This window comes from Bombina bombina, chromosome 7 (assembly GCF_027579735.1).
Source record: "Bombina bombina isolate aBomBom1 chromosome 7, aBomBom1.pri, whole genome shotgun sequence".
Taxonomy (NCBI): domain Eukaryota; kingdom Metazoa; phylum Chordata; class Amphibia; order Anura; family Bombinatoridae; genus Bombina; species Bombina bombina.
The window spans coordinates 201,109,875-201,131,803 of NC_069505.1; the positions used below are offsets into that span (position 1 = coordinate 201,109,875).

The 21,929-nt window shown below is 38.4% G+C and overlaps 1 protein-coding gene across 2 annotated transcripts in view; it reads right to left on the bottom strand.

The window, feature by feature from the left end:
• Positions 1 to 21,929, bottom strand: part of LOC128666135 (synaptotagmin-13-like) — a 73,448-nt gene that overhangs the window by 20,154 nt on the left and 31,365 nt on the right. For both annotated transcript variants that reach the window (XM_053720558.1, XM_053720560.1), the window contains exon 2: positions 2,117 to 2,321. In XM_053720558.1, coding sequence (XP_053576533.1) covers positions 2,117 to 2,321 — 205 coding nt within the window. The remainder of the gene's footprint in view (positions 1 to 2,116; positions 2,322 to 21,929) is intronic.

The window sequence follows — 21,929 nt, forward strand, 5'->3', positions numbered from 1 at the left end:
ACATAAATCTAACATCAACTCTAATAATATCAAAAATGGCATCACAGATGAAATTATTAGCATGCTGGAGAAGAATAATAATATCATGAGAATCACGATTTGTTACTTGTTGCGCTAGAGTTTCCAACCAAAAAGTTGAAGCTGCAGCAACATCAGCCAATGATATAGCAGGTCTAAGAAGATTACCTGAACATAGATAAGCTTTTCTTAGAAAAGATTCAATTTTTCTATCTAAAGGATCCTTAAACGAGGTACCATCTGATGTAGGAATGGTAGTACGTTTAGCAAGGGTAGAAATAGCCCCATCAACTTTAGGGATTTTGTCCCAAAATTCTAACCTGTCAGGCGGAACAGGATATAATTGCTTAAAACGTTTAGAAGGAGTAAATGAATTACCCAATCTATCCCATTCCTTAGCAATTACTGCAGAAATAGCATTAGGAACAGGAAAGACTTCTGGAATAACCGCAGGAGCTTTAAAAACCTTATCTAAACGTATAGAATTAGTATCAAGAGGACTAGAATCCTCTATTTCTAAAGCAATTAGTACTTCTTTAAGTAAAGAGCGAATAAATTCCATCTTAAATAAATATGAAGATTTATCAGCATCAATCTCTGAGACAGAATCCTCTGAACCAGAAGAGTCCAAAGAATCAGAATGATGGTGTTCATTTAAAAATTCATCTGTAGAAAGAGAAGATTTAAAAGACTTTTTACGTTTACTAGAAGGAGAAATAACAGACAAAGCCTTCTTTATGGATTCAGAAACAAAATCTCTTATGTTATCAGGAACATTCTGCACCTTAGATGTTGAGGAAACTGCAACAGGCAATGGTACATCACTAAAGGAAATATTATCTGCATTAACAAGTTTGTCATGACATTTAATACAAACAACAGCTGGAGGAATAGCTACCAAAAGTTTACAGCAGATACACTTAGCTTTGGTAGATCCAGCAGGCAGAGGTTTTCCTGTAGTATCTTCTGGCTCAGATGCAACGTGAGACATCTTGCAATATGTAAGAGAAAAAACAACATATAAAGCAAAATAGATCAAATTCCTTATAAGACAGTTTCAGGAATGGGAAAAAAATGCCAAACATCAAGCTTCTAGCAACCAGAAGCAAATGAAAAATGAGACTGAAATAATGTGGAGACAAAAGCGACGCCCATATTTTTTGGCGCCAAAAAAGACGCCCACATTATTTGGCGCCTAAATGCTTTTTGCGCCAAAAATGACGCAACATCCGGAACGCCGACATTTTTGGCGCAAAATAACGTCAAAAAATGACGCAACTTCCGGCGACACGTATGACGCCGGAAACGGAAATGAATTTTTGCGCCAAAAAAGTCCGCGCCAAAAATGACGCAATAAAATAAAGCATTTTCAGCCCCCGCGAGCCTAACAGCCCACAGGGAAAAAGTCAAATTTTTGAGGTAAGAAAAAATATGATAATTAAAGCATAATCCCAAATATGAAACTGACTGTCTGGAAATAAGGAAAGTTGAACATTCTGAGTCAAGGCAAATAAATGTTTGAATACATATATTTAGAACTTTATAAATAAAGTGCCCAACCATAGCTTAGAGTGTCACAGAAAATAAGACTTACTTACCCCAGGACACTCATCTACATGTTTGTAGAAAGCCAAACCAGTACTGAAACGAGAATCAGTAGAGGAAATGGTAAATATAAGAGTATATCGTCGATCTGAAAAGGGAGGTAAGAGATGAATCTCTACGACCGATAACAGAGAACCTTATGAAATAGACCCCGTAGAAGGAGATCACTGCATTCAATAGGCAATACTCTCCTCACATCCCTCTGACATTCACTGCACGCTGAGAGGAAAACCGGGCTCCAACTTGCTGCGGAGCGCATATCAACGTAGAATCTAGCACAAACTTACTTCACCACCTCCCTTGGAGGCAAAGTTTGTAAAACTGATTTGTGGGTGTGGTGAGGGGTGTATTTATAGGCATTTTAAGGTTTGGGAAACTTTGCCCCTCCTGGTAGGAATGTATATCCCATACGTCACTAGCTCATGGACTCTTGTTAATTACATGAAAGAAATTATAAACACAGAAATAGTATAAGAGCCTGGACTTCCTGTACCTCCAGCAGGTTCTCCAGGGCTGATTTCCATATCTGTTCCCTTCCAGTTCTCAGTTGGATAGCCATGTTTCTGCGGTCTCATCTTCTTCAGAGAATCCTGTTTGTAGCTAGTGACATCTGGAGATGTTTGCGTAGAGTAGTAGATCTGTGGGAAGTGAAGCTTTGCCTGCGGCTGAACTGGTTCAGTGCACTTGGAAATGCTCATCTAAAAAGACAGAAAAAACAGCAGTGAGTAACCAAATGAAGCAAAGTCACAGAGATAAAAATTTACAAGATATTCAAAGTAAAATTTTATTTTGTCATGATTCATTTAGTCTAACTTTTGCCAGGCTAACTGTTTGGAGAGCTCATGCAGGAAAGCCTTGGTGAATGTTGACCCTGGAGCTCCCTGCACATTGTGAGCACCTTATAAAAGTCAGCATCTAACAGGATAGCGTGGAGGCACCCTACATTGTTAAAGGGATATGAAACCCCAAATTTTTCTTTCATAGTTCATATAGAGCATGTGATTTTAAACAATTTCCTAATTTACTTCTAATATAATTTTTGCTTTGTTCACTAGGTATCTTTTCTTGAAAAGCAGGGACAAATGCTTAGGAGCTGGTCCATTGCTGGAGCACTATATGGCAGCAGTTTTGCAAGAATGTTATTAATTTGCAAGAGGACTAGATGGCAGCACTATTTCCTGCCATGTAATGTTCCAGATGCCTACCTAGGTATCTCTTCAAAACAGAGTATCATTGCAAGGAAGCAAATTTCATTAAAAAAAAAGGTATTCTCTGTCTGAATTACAAAATATTTTTGGGGGGGTTTCATATCCCTTTAAATGCATTTTCCGTGCTTAGTTTGTATTCACTTTTAGTTTCATATACAGGATTCATTTATTGACTTTACAAGATTCTTAGATACAAACAAATACCTCCCACAGTTGTACTCGTTACTCCTGCTCTTGGAGGCTGGGAACAGACATAGAAGCAGACCAGACCTGGGAGCATACCTAGGAGTAGACCAGACCTGGAAGCAGACCTAGGAGTTAAACAAACCTGAGAGTATATTTTGGAGCAAACCTTGGAGTAAGACCTGGAAGAAGACCTGGGAACAGACCTAGGAATAGATCCGACCTGGGAGCACACCTAGAGTAGACCTGACCTGAAAACAGAGCAAGGAGTAGAACAAACCTAGGAGCAGACCAGGGAAAAGACCTGGAAGTAGATCTAGGAGCAGACCTGGAGTCAAATGTGGGAGTAGACCTGGTAGTAGAACAAACCTGGGAGCAGACCAGAGAGAAGACCTGAGAGTAGATATGGAGCAGACCTAGGAGTAGACCTGGGAGCACATCAGGATGTTCCCCTGGGATAAAATCTGGGAGCACATCTCAGAGTAGACCTGAGAGCCAGCCTGGAAGTATTCCTGGGAGCAAACATGGAAACATACCTAGCAGCAGACCTGGAAGTCCACCTGGGAACAGACCTGTGAGTGACATGGGAGCAGACCTGGGAGTAGACCTAAGAGCATATATAGGAGAAGACCTGGGGGTAGTCCTGGAGCACCTGGAGTGGACATAGAAGTAGACTTGGGAGTAAACTGGGAATAGACCTGGAAGATGACGTGAGCATAAAAATAGGAGCAGACCTAAGAGTGGCCTGGGAGTAGACGTGAGAGCAGACATGGGAGTTAACCAGGAGTAGACACCTGGAAATAGATATGGTAGCAGACCTGGGAGTAGACATGGGAAAAGACCTGGGAGTAAACATGGGAAAATACCTAGAAGTAGACATGGGAACAGACCTAGGAGAAGCACAAACCTGGAGTGATTAGGGTGTAGCTAGGAGAAGGATATAAGTTTCTAACTGCTTTGCAGGGGTTAAACACACAGTTATGTGCGGGCAACAGCACAGTAATAAAATACCATAACGGCATTATGTTTTGCACTTTTATGTCCCTTTAAAAAGCATTTTGGCATATTCATTTAAATGACTGATTTCAAATCCTTTTTTTTTTTCCAACAATACAGTTTGTGAATAAATTCTTTCAGATAACACTGAAATGTTTGTGTGACTTAGTAATCTCTAGCATTATACACTTGTTGCCAGTGTTTGTCACAAGTCACATAATATAAACAGGTACCATTGCCTCAGGGTCAGGCAGCTTCTCACATATATTTATCATCTGATCATTAAACAAATAACATCACTTTATACAAACGCAATCAATAGAGAAACGGGATAAAAGAAAATAATGAAATAACTCCTTATGTACATGAACCTGATTGTAATATCAACTTAAAGAGCATGATTCAAACAGAGCAGCAATTTTAAACAAGTTTCCAATTTACATCTATTATCTATATTGCTTTATTATCTTGGTATCCTTTGTTGAAAATCATACCTACGTAGGCTCCAGCAGCAATGCACTACTGGGAGCTAGCTGTTGATTTGGTGGCTGCACATATATACCGCTTATCATTACTAGATATGCTCAGCTTGCTCCCAGTAGAGCACTGCTGCTCTTCAACAAAGGATACCAAAAGAATTAAACAAATATGATAATAAGGTGTCACTGTCACACTATCACATACACAGCTATCTTGTATATAGTGACCCTAAGGGTGTCACTGTCACATACACAGCTATCCTGTACATGGTGACCCTGAGGGTATCACTGTCACATACAGCTATCCTGTACATGGTGACCCTGAGGGTATCACTGTCACATACACAGCTATCCTGTACATGGTGACCCTGAGGGTATCACTGTCACATACAGCTATCCTGTACATGGTGACCCTGAGGGTGTCACTGTCACTTACACAGCTATCCTGTACATGGTGACCCTGAGGTTGTCACTGTCACTTACACAGCTATCCTGTACATGATGACCCTGAGGGTGTCACTGTCACATACACAGCTATCCTGTACATGGTGACCCTGAGGCTGTCACTGTCACATACACAGCTATCCTGTACATGGTGACCCTGAGGGTGTCACTGTCCCATACAAAGCTATCCTGTACATGGTGACCCATAGGGTGTCGCTGTCACATACACAGCTATCCTGTACATGGTGACCCTGAGGGTGTCACTGCCACATACAAAGCTATCCTGTACATGGTGACCCTGAGGGTATCACTGTCACATACACAGCTATCCTGTACATGGTGACCCTGAGGGTATCACTGTCACATACATAGCTATCCTGTACATGGTGACCCTGAGGGTATCACTGTCACATACATAGCTATCCTGTACATGGTGACCCTGAGGGTTTCACTGTTACATTCACAGGTATCCTGTAAGAAACAAAATCCAGGGGTGGGGGCATTACATACATACGGCTAGATTACGAGTCTTGCGTTAGCCTTAAAAAGCAGCGTTGAGGGGTCCCAACGCTGCTTTTTAACACCCGCTGGTATTACGAGTCAGGCAGGAAAGGGTCTACCGCTCATTTTTTTCCCTGCGATCCTATCTTTTTAATGGGATTTGCCTAACGCCGGTATTACGATCGCCTTAAAAATTGAGTGGTAGACCCTCTCCTGTCCAGACTCTTACCGCATATAAAAGTCAGTAGTTAAGAGTTTTATGGGCTAACGCCGTAACATAAATCTCTTAACTAAAGTGCTAAAAAGTACAATTACACCCATAAACTACCTATTAACCCCTAAACCGAGCCCCCCCACATCGCAAACAAACACTATAATAAAATTATTTAACTCCTAATCTGCTGACCGGACATCGCCGCCACTTTAATAAATTTATTAACCCCTAAACCGCCGCACTCCCGCCTCGCAAACACTAATTAAATTTTATTAACCCCTAATCTGCCGTCCCTAACATCGCCGACACCTACCTACATTTATTAACCCCTAATCTGCCGACCCCAACGTCGCTGCTACTATATTAAATTTATTAACCCCTAAACCTAAGTCTAACCCTAACCCTAAAACCTCCTAACTTAAATATAATTTAAATAAAACGAAATAAATTTACTACTATTAAATAAATTAGTCCTATTTAAAACTAAATACTTACCTATAAAATAAACCCTAAGATAGGTACAATATAACTAATAGTTACATTGTAGCTATTTTAGGATTTATATTTATTTTACAGGCAACTTTGTATTTATTTTAACTAGGTACACCTAACACTACACTATAATTAAACTTATTACCTAAACTAGCTACAATTAATTACAATTAAATTAAATAAACTAAATTACGGGGAAAAAAACAGTAAATTACAGAGAAAAAAAAGAATTACAAGAATTTTAAACTAATTACATCTAATCTAATCCCCCTAATAAAATAAAAAAGCCCCCCAAAACAATAAAATTCCCTACCCTATACTAAACTACAAATAGCCCTTAAAAGGGCCTTTTGCGGGGCATTGCCCCAAAGTAATCCGCTCTTTCACCTGTAAAAAAAAATACAATACCCCCCCAACATTAAAACCCACCACCCACACACCCAACCCTACTCTAAAACCCACCCAATCCCCCCTTAAAAAAACCTAACACTAACCCCCTGAAGATCACCCTACCTTGAGACGTCTTCACCCAGCTGGGCACAAGTGGACCTCCAGAGGGGCAGAAGTCTTCATCCGATCCGGCCAGAAGAGGTCCTCCAAGCGGCAGAAGTCTTCATCCAGGCGGCATCTTCTATCTTCATCCTTCCGGAGCGGAGCGGGTCCATCTTCAAGACATCTGACGCGGAGCATCCTCTTCATCTGACGGCTGACGACTGAATGACTGGTCCTTTAAGTGACGTCATCCAAGATGGCGTCCCTTGAATTCCGATTGGCTGATAGAATCCTATCAGCCAATCAGAATTAAGGTAGGAAAAATCGTATTGGCTGATGCAATCAGCCAATAGGATTGACCTTGCATTCTATTGGCTGATTGGAACAGCCAATAGAATGCAAGCTCAATCCTATTGGCTGATTGGATCAGCCAATCGGATTGAACTTCAATCCTATTGGCTTATTGCATCAGCCAATAGGATTTTTCCTACCTTAATTCCAATTGGCTTATAGGATTCTATCAGCCAATCGGAATTCAAGGAACTCCATCTTGGATGACGTTATTTCAAGGACCAGTCATTCAGTCGTCGGCCGTCGGATGAAGCGGATGCTCCGCGTCAGATGTCTTGAAGATGGACCCCCTCCGGAAGGATGAGGATAGAAGATGCCGTCTGGATGAAGACTTCTGCCGCTTGGAGGACCTCTTCTGGCCGAAACAGATGAAGACTTCTGCCCCTCTGGAGGTCCACTTGTGCCCGGCTGGGTGAAGACGTCTCAAGGTAGGGTGATCTTCAGGGGGTTAGTGTTATGTTTTTTAAGGGGGGATTGGGTGGGTTTTAGAGTAGGGTTGGGTGTGTGGGTGGTGGGTTTTAATGTTGGGGGGTATTGTATTTTTTTTTACAGGTGAAAGAGCTGATTACTTTGGAGCAATGCCCCGCAAAAGGCCCTTTTAAGGGCTATTTGTAATTTAGTATAGGGTAGGGAATTTTATTATTTTGGGGGGCTTTTTTATTTTATTAGGGGGATTAGATTATATGTAATTAGTTTAAAATTCTTGTAATTCTTTTTTATTTTCGGTAATTTTGTGTTTTTGTTTTCGTAATTTAGTTTATTTAATTGAATTGTAATGAATTGTAGGTAGTTTAGGTAATTAGTTTAATTATAGTGTAGTGTTAGGTGTAATTGTAATTTAGGTTAGGATTTATTTTACAGGTAAATGTGTACTTATTTTAACTAGGAAGTTATTAAATAGTTAATAACTATTTAATAACTACTGTACCTAGTTAAAATAAATACAAAGTTGCCTGTAAAATAAATATAAATCCTAAGCTAGCTACAATGTACCTATTAGTTATATTGTAGCTATCTTAGGGTTTATTTTATAGGTAAGTATTTAGTTTTAAATAGGATTAATTTATTTAATAGTAGTAATATTTTGTTTTATTTAAATTATATTGAAGTTAGGGGGTGTTATGGTTAGGGTTAGACTTAGGTTTAGGGGTTAGCGTCGGCAGATTAGGGGTTAATAAATTTAATATAGTTGCGGCGACCTTGGGGGGGTAGATTAGGGGTTAATAAATATAATGTAGGTGTCGGCGATGTTGGGGGCAGTAGATTAGGGGTTCATAAGTATAATGTATGTGGTGGCGGTGTCCGGAGCGGCAGATTAGGGGTTAATAATATAATGTAGGTGATAGCGGGGGCGGCAGATTAGGGGTTAATAAGTGTAAGATTAGGGGTGTTTAGACTCGGGGTTCATGTTAGGGTGTTAGGTGCAGACATAAATTTAATTTTCCCATAGGAAACAATGGGGCTGCATTAGGAGCTGAACGCTGCTTTTTTGCAGGTGTTAGGTGTTTTTTTTCAGCCAGCTCAGCCCCATTGTTTCCTATGGGGAAATCGAGCAAAATGCACGTTTTGCCAGCTTACCGCTACCGTAAGCAACGCTGGTATTGAGGTGAGATGTGGAGCTAAATTTTGCTCAACGCTCACTTTTCTGAGGCTAACGCCGGCTTGCAGAAAACTCGTAATACCAGCGTTGGCTTAAGGGAGCGGTAAGAAAAAAAGGAGCGTTAGCACCGCACAGCCTTACCGACGAAAACTCGTAATCTGGCCAATAGTCAGTTGTATAGGAGTAGAGAGTATTACATACATAGGGCAAGCTTCCATTGAGGTGGTAACATAAAAACACCAGTTTCCACAGGTTACCACCTCAATGGAATCTAGGCCAGTCAGTTGTATAGTTGTAGAGAGCATTACATACATAGTCAGTTGTACATAGTCAGTTGTACAGATGTAGAGAGCATTACATACATAGTCAGTTGTACAGATGTAGAGAGCATTACATACATAGTCAGTTGTACAGATGTAGAGAGCATTACATACATAGCAATAGCGTATTTAGGTTTTGTGCTGCCCTAGGCACTCAAAATTTTGCTGCCCCCCACACCCAAAGGTTTTAGGCCTTTTTTTCCCTTAATATTTTTTTGGGTCAGTGTGTTAAAAAAAAAAGTTTTTTTCCCTATAACAATTCAAAAGAAAATGGGCTAGCAAATACACATTGAAACAATAAATACTCTTCACATGCAACATAAAGTTATTACAATCATTCAAGTAATTAAACTTTTTAAGTGTCAGTTTCCTATTTACTCCATGGGTTCGTGAATGCAGAGAAAGCTAGCTATTAGTAGCTAACATACATTAGAGCTGAGAGTTTATGATTAGACATCACAAGCTGATCTAAGCAGTGCACAGACGCATCCAGTCTGTTAATTACTAAGACCTGCAATAAGCACTGCGCTGGCAGACCCACCACAGCTGACAAGGGGAGGCAGCATATCGGCCCAAGGTCTTCTCCTCCAGCCTCACCTTGTAAGCATATCCTCGGGCAAGTTTCTCACAAAGAATGCTTCCACTGCAAAAATGCCAGGAGCACTGCCTGTGAAGAGCAACATTATTAAGCGCAGGTGCCTTGTCTTCTCTGTAAAAGCCTTCACTATATCGCTCACTGTACTGTGTGCTGGCTTTTAGAGAGAGGATACGGCAGATGTGCTGCCCCTCCCAAATCTGCTGCCCTAGGCACCCGCCTTGCTTGCCTAGGCCATAATATGCCCTGGGCCCTGATACATAGTCAGTTGTACAGATGTAAAGAGCATTACATACATAGTCAGTTGTACAGAAGTAGAGAGCATTACATACATAGTCAGTTCTACAGCAGTAGAGAGCATTACATACATAGTCAGTTGTACAGCAGTAGAGAGTATTACATACATAGTCAGTTGTACAGCAGAAGAGAGTATTATATACTTAGTCAGTTGTACAGGACTAGAGAACATTACATACTTAGTTGTACAGATGTAGAGAGCATTACATACATAGTCAGTTGTACAGCAGTAGAGAGCATTACATACATAGTCAGTTGTACAGCAGTAGAGAGCATTACATACATAGTCAGTTGTACAGACGTAGAAAGCATTACATACATAGTCAGTTGTACAGATTTAGAGAGCATTACATACTTACACCGAGATTATGAGTTTTGCGGCAACAGGGATGCGTTGCTAACAAACAGTTTTTTCTCACCGCTCACTTAAGACAACGCTGGTATTACGGGTTTATTTAAACCCGGCGTAAGCCACAAAAAAGTGAGCGTAGAGCATAATTTAGCTCCACATCTCATCTCAATACCAGTGTTGCTTACGGTAGCGGTGAGCTGGCAAAACGTGCTTGTGCACGATTTCCCCATAGGAATAAATGGGGCAGAGACAGCTGAAAAAAAACCCTAACACCTGCAAAAAAGCAGCGTTCAGCTTCTAACGCAGCCCCATTGATTCCTATGGGGAAACAAAAGTTATGTCTACACCTAACACCCTAACATGAACCCTGAGTCTAAACACCCCTACATCGCCGACACATACTTTTTATTTATTAACCCCTACTCTGCCGTCCCCAATGTCGCCGCCATCTCACTACACTTATTAACCCCTAATCTGCCGCCGCCAAAGTCTAACCCCACCTAACTTAAATATAATTTAAATACATCTAAATAAAATTACTACAATTAAATAAATAATTCCTATTTAAAACTAAATACTTACCTATAAAATAAATCCTAAGCTAGCTACAATATAACTAATAGTTACATTGTAGCTATTTCAGGGTTTATTTTTATTTTAAAGGCAACTTTGTATTTATTTTAACTAGGTACAATAGTTACTAAATAGTTATTAACTATTTAATAACTTCCTAGTTAAAATAAGTACAAATTAACCTGTAAAATAAACCCTAACCTAAGTTACAATTACACCTAACACTACACTATCATTAAATTAATTTACTAAATTACCTACAATTAACTACAATTAAATAAAATAAACTAAAGTACGAAAAAAAACCCACTAAATGACAGAAAATAATAAAATAATTACAAGAATTTTAAACTAATTACACCTAATCTAATCCCCCTAATAAAATAAAAAGCCCCCCAAAATAATAAAAATCCCTACCCTATACTAAATTACAAATAGCCCTTAAAAGGGCTTTTTGTGGGGCATTGCCCCAAAGTAATCAGCTCTTTTAGCTGTAAAAAAAAATACAATGGGGGGTAGTTATCAACGTGTCTACTTTACCTGCCTTCGCTGGCCCAATACGCCCGCCTAAGCTCGCCTCACATCGCCGCCGCGGACCTGTAAAAATTTGCCTAAGTTATCAAAAAAGCTGTCAAAAAGCCACGCATCCGATCTCGCTGCTCTTCGGCTTTTTTACAGCTTTCTTGCTAGCCTGTCACTAAGCACCCACACTAACTACACTGTTCTACCCCCTATACCGGCACCCCCGGAGCCCCCCCGCAACTAAATGAAGTTAGTAACCCCTAAACCGCCACTCCTAGACCCCGCCGCAACTCTTTTAAATGTATTAACCCCTAAACCGCCGCTCCCGAACACCGCCGCCACCTAAATTATACCTAGTAACCCCTATCCTGCCCCCCTATACCGTCGCCTTCTATAATAAAGTTATTAACCCCTATCCTGCTAATCCCGCACCTCGCCGCAACTAAATAAATAGTTTAACCCCTAAACCGCCGCTCCCTGACCCCGCCGCAACTATAATATATGTATTAACCCCTAAACCGCCGCTCCCGGACCCCGCCGCAACCTATATTAAATTTATTAACCCCTATCCTGCCCACCCCTACACCGTCGCCACCTATAATACATTTATTAACCCCTATCCTGCCCCCCACTACACCGCCACCACTGTAATTAAATTATTAACCCCTAAACCTAAGTCTAACACTAACCCTAACACCCCCTAACTTAAATATTAATTAAATAAATCTAAATATTATTTATTTAAAACTAAATACTTACCTTTAAAATAAACCCTAATATAGCTACAATATAAATAATAATTATATTGTAGCTATGTTAGGATTTATTTTTTATTTTACAGGTAACTTTCAATTTATTTTAACTAGGTACAATAGCTATTAAATAGTTATTAACTATTTAATAGCTACCTAGCTAAAATAAAGAGAAAATTACCTGTAAAATAAAAACTAACCTAAGTTACAATTACACCTAACACTACACTATACTTAAATAAATTATTCCTATTTAAAACTTAATACTTACCTGTAAAATAAACCCTAAGATAGCTACAATATAATTAATAATTACATTGTAGCTATCTTAGGATTTATATTTATTTTACAGGTAACTTTGTATTTATTTTAGCTAGTTAGAATAGTTATTAAATAGTTATTAACTATTTAATAACTACCTAGCTAAAAGAAATACAAAATTACCTGTAAAATAAATCCTAACCTAAGTTACAATTAAACCTAACACTACACTATCATTAAATTAATTAAATAAATTAACTACAAATAACTACAATTAAATACAATTACATAAACTAACTAAAGTACAAAAAAATAAAAAAAGCTAAGTTACAAAAAATAAAAAAAAATAAGTTACAAACATTTTAATCTAAGCCCCCTAATAAAATAACAAAGCCCCCCAAAATAAAAAAATGCCCTACCCTATTCTAAATTAAAAAAGTTCAAAGCTCTTTTACCTTACCAGCCCTTAAAAGGGCCTTTCGTGGGGCATGCCCCAAAGAATTCAGCTCTTTTACCTGTAAAAGAAAAATACAACCCCCCCAACATTAAAACCCACCACCCACATACCCCTAATCTAACCCAAACCCCCCTTAAAATAACCTAACACTAATCCCCTGAAGATCATCCTACCTTGAGTCGTCTTCACTCAGCCGAGCAGCGATGGATCTGAAGAGGAGATCCGGAGCGGCAGAAGTTATCCTCCAGTCGGCGCTGAAGAAGTCTTCTATCCGGGCGATGTCATCTTTCAAGCGGCGCTGAAGAAGTCTTCTATCCGGGCGATGTCATCTTCCAAGCGGGGTCTTCAATCTTCATCCCGCCGACGTGGAACATCCTTCCTTCCCGACGGACTACCGACGAATGAAGGCTCCTTTAAGGGACGTCATCCAAGATGGCGTCCCTCGAATTCCGATTGGCTGATAGGATTCTATCAGCCAATCGGAATTAAGGTAGGAAAATTCTGATTGGCTGATGGAATCAGCCAATCAGATTCAAGTTCAATCCGATTGGCTGATCCAACTTAGATTTTTTTATTTTTTGTACTTTAGTTAGTTTATGTAATTGTATTTAATTGTAGTTATTTGTAGTTAATTTATTTAATTAATTTAATGATAGTGTAGTGTTAGGTTTAATTGTAACTTAGGTTAGGATTTATTTTACAGGTAATTTTGTATTTCTTTTAGCTAGGTAGTTATTAAATAGTTAATAACTATTTAATAACTATTCTAACTAGCTAAAATAAATACAAAGTTACCTGTAAAATAAATATAAATCCTAAGATAGCTACAATGTAATTATTAATTATATTGTAGCTATCTTAGGGTTTATTTTACAGGTAAGTATTTAGTTTTAAATAGGAATAATTTATTAAAGTATAGTGTAGTGTTAGGTGTAATTCTAACTTAGGTTAGTTTTTATTTTACAGGTTAATTTCTCTTTATTTTAGCTAGGTAAGCTATTAAATAGTTAATAACTATTTAATAGCTATTGTACCTAGTTAAAATAAATTGAAAGTTACCTGTAAAATAAAAATAAATCCTAAGATAGCTACAATATAATTATTATTTACATTGTGGCTATATTAAGGTTTATTTTAAAGGTAAGTATTTAGTTTTAAATAGGATTAATTTAGTTAATAAGAGAAATATTATTTAGATTTATTTAATTAATATTTAATATAAAAAGTTAGGGGGGTGTTAGGGTTAGTGTTAGACTTAGGTTTAGGGGTTAATAAATTTATTACAGTGGCGGCGGTGTAGTGGGGGGCAGGATATGGGTTAATAAATGTATTATAGGTGTCGACGGTGTAGGGGGGGCAGATTAGGGGTTAATAAATTTAATATAGGTTGCGGCAGGGTCCGGGAGCGGCGGTTTAGGGGTTAAACTATTTATTTAGTTGCGGCGAGGTGCGGAATCAGCAGGATAGGGGTTAATAACTTTATGATAGAGGGCGGCGGTATAGCGGGGGCAGGATAGGGGTTATTAGGTATAATGTAGGTTGCGGCAGGGTCAGGGAGCGGCGGTTTAGGGGTTAATACATTTATTATAGTTGCGGCGGTGTCCGGGAGCGGCGGTTTAGGGGTTAATACATTTATTATAGTTGTGGCGGGGTCAGGGAGCGGCGGTTTAGGGGTTAATATGTATAGAGTAGCTTGCGGTGGGCTCCGGGAGCGGCGGTTTAGGGGGTAATAACTTTATTTAGTTGCGGCGGTGTAGGGGGGACAGATTAGGGGTGTTTAGACTCAGGGTACATGTTAGGGTGTTAGGTGTAGACAGCTCCCATAGAAATCAATGGGATGTCTGGCAGCAGCGAACTTGTACTTTCGCTATGGTCAGACTCCCATTGATTCCTATGGGATCCGCCGCCTCCAGGGCGGCGGATTGAAAGCCAGATATGCTGGGCCGGAAAAGTTTTTGATAACTAGCAAAAGTAGTCAGATTGTGCCGCACTTGTGTGCGGAACATCTGGAGTGACGTAAGAATCGATCTGTGTCGGACTGAGTCCGGCGGATCGAAGCTTACGTCACAAAATTCGACTTTTGCCGGTCTCTAGCCTTTGATAACTAAGGCGAATCAGCCTCGCCACAAATACACTGCGGAATTCCAGCGTATTTGAGGTTGACGGCTTGATAACTAGGCCCCAATACCCCCACAACATTAAAACCCACCACCCAAACACCCAACCCTACTCTAAAACCCAACCAATCCCTCTTAATAAAACCTAACACTAACCCCTTGAAGATCACCCTACCGTGAGACGTCTTCACCCAGCCGGGCAAAAGTGGTCCTCTAGAGGGGCAGAAGTCTTCATCTGATTCGGGCAGAAGAGGACCTCCAGACGGCCAGAAGGCTTCATCCAGGCGGCATCTTCTATATTCATCCATCCGGAGTGGGTCCATCTTGAAGCCAACCGACGCAGAGCATCCATCCAGACCGACGACTACACGACGAATAACGGTTCCTTTAAGATGGCGTCCCTTGAATTCCGATTGGCTGATAGGATTCTATCAGCCAATCGGAATTAAGGTAGGAAAAATCCTATTGGCTGATGCAACCAGCCAATAGGATTGAAGTTCAATCCTATTGGCTGATCCAATCAGCCAATAGGATTGAGCTCGCATCCTATTGGCTGTTCCAATCAGCCAATAGAATGCAAGCTCAATCCTATTGGCTGATTGGATCAGCCAATAGGATTTTTCCTACCTTAATTCCGATTGGCTGATAGAATTCTATCAGCCAATCGGAATTCAAGGGATGCCATCTTGGATGACGTCATTTAAAGGAACCGTCATTCGTCATGTAGTCATCGGTCTGGGTGCTCCGCGTCGGCTGGCTTCAAGATGGACCCGCTCCGCTCCGGATGGATGAAGATAGAAGATGCCTCCTGGATGAAGACTTCTGCCCGTCTGGAGGTCCTCTTGTGCCCGGCTGGGTGAAGACGCCTCACGGTAGGGTGATCTTCAAGGGGTTAGTGTTAGGTTTTATTAAGGGGGGATTGGGTGGGTTTTAGAGTAGGGTTGGGTGTTTGGGTGGTGGGTTTTAATGTTGGAGGGGTATTATATATTTTTTTACAGGTAAAAGAGCTGATTACTTTGGGGCAATGCCCCGCAAAAAGCCCTTTTAAGGGCTATTTGTAATTTAGTATAGGGTAGGGATTTTTATTATTTTGGGGGGCTTTTTTATTTTATTAGGGGGATTAGATTAGGTGTAATTAGTTTAAAATTCTTGTAATTATTTTTTTCCGTACTTTAGTTTATTTAATTTAATTGTAGTTAATTTAGTAAATTAATTTAATGATAGTGTAGTGTTAGGTGTAATTGTAACTTAGGTTAGGTTTTATTTTACAGGTAAATTTGTCTTTATTTTAGCTAGGTAGTTATTAAATAGTTAATAACTATTTAATAACTATTGTACCTAGTTAAAATAAATACAAAGTTGCCTGTAAAATAAAAATAAACCCTAAGCTAGCTACAATGTAACTATTAGTTATACTGTAGCTATCTTAGTTTTTTTTATAGGTAAGTATTTAGTTTTAAATAGGAATCATTTAATTGTAGTAATTTTATTTTGTTTTATTTAAATTATATTTAAGTTAGGGGGGGTTAGACTTAGGTTTAGGGGTTAATAAATTTAATATAGTAGCGGCGACATTGGGGGTGGCAGATTAGGGGTTAATAAATGTAGGTAAGTGTCGGCGATGTTAGGGATGGCAGATTAGGGGTTAATAAAATTTAACTCGTGTTTGCGAGGCGGGAGTGCGGCGGTTTAGGGGTTAATATATTTATTAAAGTGGCGGCGATGTCCGGTCAGCAGATTAGGGGTTAAAAAATGTATTTAAGTGTTTGCGATGTGGGGGCTCGGTTTAGGGGTTAATAGGTAGTTTATGGGTGTAATTGTACTTTTTAGCACTTTAGTTAAGAGTTTTATGTTACGGCGTTAGCCCATAAAACTCTTACTGACTTTTAAATGCGGTATAAGTCTTGACAGGACAGGCTGTACCGCTCACTTTCTCCAAGACTAGTTATGCAAGTTCCATTGAAAAGATAGGATACGCAATTTACGTAAGGGGATTTGCGGTAAGCTCGAGTCGCGGAATAAAAAATGAGCGGTACACCTGTACCTACCAGACTCGTAAAACCAGCGGGCATTAAAAAGCAGCGTTGGGACCTCTCAACGCTGCTTTTTAAGGCTAACGCAAGACTCATAATCTAGGTGATAGTCAGTTGTACAGCAGTAGAGAGCACTACATACATAGTCAGTTGTACAGCAGTGGAGAGCATTACATACATACACCAAGATTACAAGTTGTGCGCTAAACCGGGTGCGTAAATAACGCAAAAAAAATGAGCAGTATCACACTCTCCATAGCGCTGCCATTACAAGTTACTGAAAAACCTTCTTTTGTTGTGCGATATGGTGTGATAAGCTCCATCCCGCACAAAACCCAAGGCCTGACTTGACGTGCTCGTGCACATTTTCCCCATAGTCATCAATAGAGAGAAAGCGTTAGAAAAAAACTAACACATGCGATCGCGGTATGGCAATCGCCATAACGCAATCCCTATTGATGTCTATGAGGAAAAGAAAGTTATGTAAAAACCTAACAGAGCTATATTTGCAAAATTATCGTAAAAATCAACCAATTTTATACAATGGTATCAAGATCTTGCTCTTTCAGGATTTTTCCATCGAAACCTCTAGGAAGCGCAGGGAACTCTCACCAGTCTGTGGACGGATGATAAAAGCTGGGTGGAAAGCTACGGTTATATACCCAGCTAGATTAAAAGTATTGATTGATGGTTGAACGTTTTTTTTTTGTCTCAGCGACAGAGGCAGAGAAGAAACTAGCGGAATATGGAATAACAAAATAACATGAACATCAAGTGTATACTCAGGGTTACCTTAATAAAGGAAACTAGTAATAGACATCTTTCTTCAAACATGTTAGAGACAGGGACACAAAAAACTAATGATTGCCTAGTTCAAATTTATATATATATTTTTATTTTATTTTTTCTCTCTCTCTCCTCAATCTCTCTCCTCCCCATTTTTTAAACTAGGTAAAATAAGATGAATAGACCGATTAAGTTCACCTCATGGAACGTAGGAGGTATAACCTCACCTATAAAACGCAAAACAATACTGACACATCTTAAAAAACTTAATACAACAATAGGCCTCATACAGGAGACACATCTGAATAAAGACGAATCTATAAAACTGAAAAACTCATGGGTAGCCGAGGTTGTCTTTGCTCCATCACTAAAAAGGAAAAACGGAGTAGCAATTCTTCTGGGGAAGGAGTTAAAATATGAAACACTATTAACTATAATAGATCCAGAAAGTAGATATTTAATTCTTAAAATAAGGACGGATAGCATGATATACACCATATGCAACATATATGCACCAAATATAATTGAACCAAAATTCTGGGACTCCCTCCAAACTAAGATATTGCAGGTATCAGAAGGGCACTTGATTGTAGCAGGTGATTTCAATATGACCCCCCAATATTATATCGATAGATTAAGGCGAGGTAACCAACAAAATAGGACAAAAAAGGACAACCTAGAAACAAAAAATATTCAATTCTATCTGTCAAAATCTTGCAATTAAAGATATTTGGAGATCACAGAACCCAACTGCTAGAAGATACACTTGCTACTCTAAAGCGTTTAAGTCATTATCTAGAATAGATCTCTTCCTGATAAGTGATAGTCTGCATAAACTTGGGGTAAAGGCTTCAATATCTGAGATTTGTATCTCGGACCACGCTCCTATAATGATTGATATTCCCAAAGTAAAAGGCCAAGATAGAACAATAGGTTTTTTCTACCCAAAATATCTAAACAAAAATCTTAACTTTATAAATTGGCTTAAGATCAAATTAGAGGAATATTTTTCAATCAATGTGGGATCAGTGGAAAATTTCTCAATAGTCTGGGAGACTGCTAAAGCAGTATTGAGAGGAGAAATAACAGCTTACACTGCTAGAATTAAAAAGGAGAATACACAGAGAGAGAAGAAAGTAATAGACGCCGTAAGAAATGAGTATAACAAGTATGTAAGTGCCCCCACAAATAAAAATTGGAAAAAATACTTAGACGTAAAAAATGAACATGACACTTTTTTAATATCCAACACAGCCCAATCAGAATTAAGATACCAATCGAGGCTATACAAGTACGGTAACAAATCCGGCAAGCTATTAGCAAAATTAGTAAAAAAACTCTAAATAATCATTATTAATCGAATCAATACAAAACAATGGGAAGCTACTCACTTCATCTAAAGAAATATCTGAATCCTTTTATAATTATTATAAAACAATCTACTCCTCCAATACTCTGGGAATTAAAGAGTACAATAAATTTTGGGAGGGAATAGATTTTCCAAAGAATAGCTCTGAATTTAATCTTAAATTAAATTCCCCCATTCTAGAAACAGAAGTAAGTCAAGCAATACAAGCACTAAAGACAGACAAAGCTCCAGGCCCTGACTGCCTCCCAAACGAAATATATAAAAATTTAGCTCCAATTGTGGTCCCTCATTTAACAAAACTATTTAACCTTTATTATGGTGAAAACTCTCAAATTCCCCCGAATTTCACAGCATCACAGACAATACTTATACTCAAACCAGGTAAAGATAAAAATAAAAAAGAATCATACAGACCAATTGCTCTATTAAATACCGATTACAAGCTTTTTTAATTTATTTTAGCAAAACGGCTTCAAGAGGGGCTTGTAGAAATAATACATAAGGATCAAGCAGGATTCTTATCTAATCGTACCTCAGCGGCAAAATTAGACAACTCCTACTGACCATCGATTATTTAAAAAATACAGATCATAGCATTTTAACAAGTGAATCAGACGCTGCAGTGTTAGCTTTAGACGCGGAAAAAGCGTTTGATAGCGTTGAACACGACTATCTCCTAGATACATTATATCGATTTGGATTTAATAAGAATTTTCTAAGCTTGGTTAAAAAACTGTGCTGTCAAGCATCTACCAGCCTATCTATTAATGGGGTAAATTCAAATGTAATTAAATTAGAAAGGGGTACTCGACAAGGATGCCCCCTATCACCTCTCTTATTCGACATAGCAATTGAGTCATTAGCTCTTAAAATTAGGCAACAACTAGAGGGCATAAAAATAAAGAAAAGAGAACTAAAGTTGGCACTGTACGCGGATGATTTACTCATATATCTATCAAATACAACTTTAAATATCCCAAAGCTTTTAGAAATAATCAAGGCATTCAGCAAGTTCTCCGGTTATAAAATCAATAATTCAAAATCCGAACTATTATGGTTGAGAAAAACAGAGGGGTCTCAACTAGAGACACCTTTTAAAATAGTGACAAACTCTTTTAAATACCTGGGGATAAATATAACTGATGACCCTAGGGAATGGTATTCCTTGAATATAACCCCTATGTTCTCCCAAATTATCACTCAAATGAGAAGCTGGCAAAATTTACCCCTTTCTATTTCAGGCCGTATAGCTCTCATAAAAATTATACTTTTTCCTAAAATGCTGTATCTTTTACAGAACCTCCCTGTTCTCTTGAAATCATACGACATTAAAAGGTTTAATACCGCAGCCCGTCAATTCTTATGGCAATCTAAAAAACCAAGAATATCTCTTTATAAACTTTCACTTACAAAACAATTTGCCGGTCTGGCTTTTCCAGACCTACAATTATATAATCTAATTTTCTTGGGTCGCACAGCAGTTGATTGGTTTTCAGAATTGGATCACTTTACAGATAATAGGTTAGAACGAAACATAATATATCCATTCTCTCCTGCCTCGCTGGTACATTTATCAGGTGATTCGACCCCTAAACTAGTGAAACAATTTAAATCAATTTATACAATAATCCAGGCCTGGAAAAAAATAGGGAGACAGACTGAAATAGATACTAGGATACCTAAATTTCAGACATTCCTAGGAAACCCAGATTATCAGGAAGGGATACAATCCCCCGTATTAAAAAACTGGCAGAGGAAAGGTTTATACCTGGCATCACACTTTATCAATGTAGCAGCAAAAAATATCAAATCCTTTGAAGAATTAAAACAAGAATTTGGATTAGGAAATCAAGATTTCTTCGCATACTTGCAGGCTAGGCATTACGTACAGCAGTTAATCAGCAAATTTTCTTGGAATTGGACCTGGGAAAATCTTGATAATTGGCCAATTTTAGCTAAAGCAGGACACTTATCTATTTCCACATGGTATACATATTTAATCTCATATAAGGGAAGAGCTAATTTAGATTATATAACCCAGAAATGGATCCCCTTTTCATCTGAAAACATTGATCAAAGCTCTCTGATAACACACTCTTTATCTCAGCTATATCGTACAACTATATCGGAAACGTGGAGAGAGTCACATATTAAGCTAATATATTTTACATATTATACCCCAGAAAAAGGATACAAATGGCAGAATAAAAAATTTAACAAATGCCCAAAATGCAATTTTCCAGCGGCAGACCTAATCCATATGATTTGGGCATGCCCCAAAATAAAACAATTCTGGTTGAAAATACAATATTGGCTATTGAGAGTAGTCAAAATAACCTCCCTTATATTTACTCATAATGACATAATATTCTTGAAAGTTAAAAATGTATCTCCATCAGAAGCCAAGATAATTAATCTGGCTATTCTCACCGCTAGAAATTTAATCCTTAAAAAATGGAAGGATAGCTTCTCTCCAACGATCATGGAAGTTAAAAATTATCTTAAGAAACAATATGTAATTGAACAACTAGCAACGGATATAAATTCCGAACAGGAAATAAAGGCCTTCCTTAAAAAATGGACAAAATTTATTAAGATATTCTCACCCAATGAAATAGAACAATTGATTTATCAATTTAGATATTCAGAAACAGTCCTCCTGGATAATTGGTGAGGGGAGTGGATTGGGGAGAGAGAGGAAGGAGGGGTAACGAGGTGCTATATATATATATATATATATATAAATTTAAAATATGTAAAAAGAGAAAAAGCTCCAACATAATGCAGAAAAATAGATTGAAGGAAAACAGAGAAACAGAAGTATTATAAAGAGGTATTGCCGATACTTGGGTAAAAGAACACAAATGGTGGGTTAATTAGGCAATTGTTTTTTTTGTTTATGTAATATACAT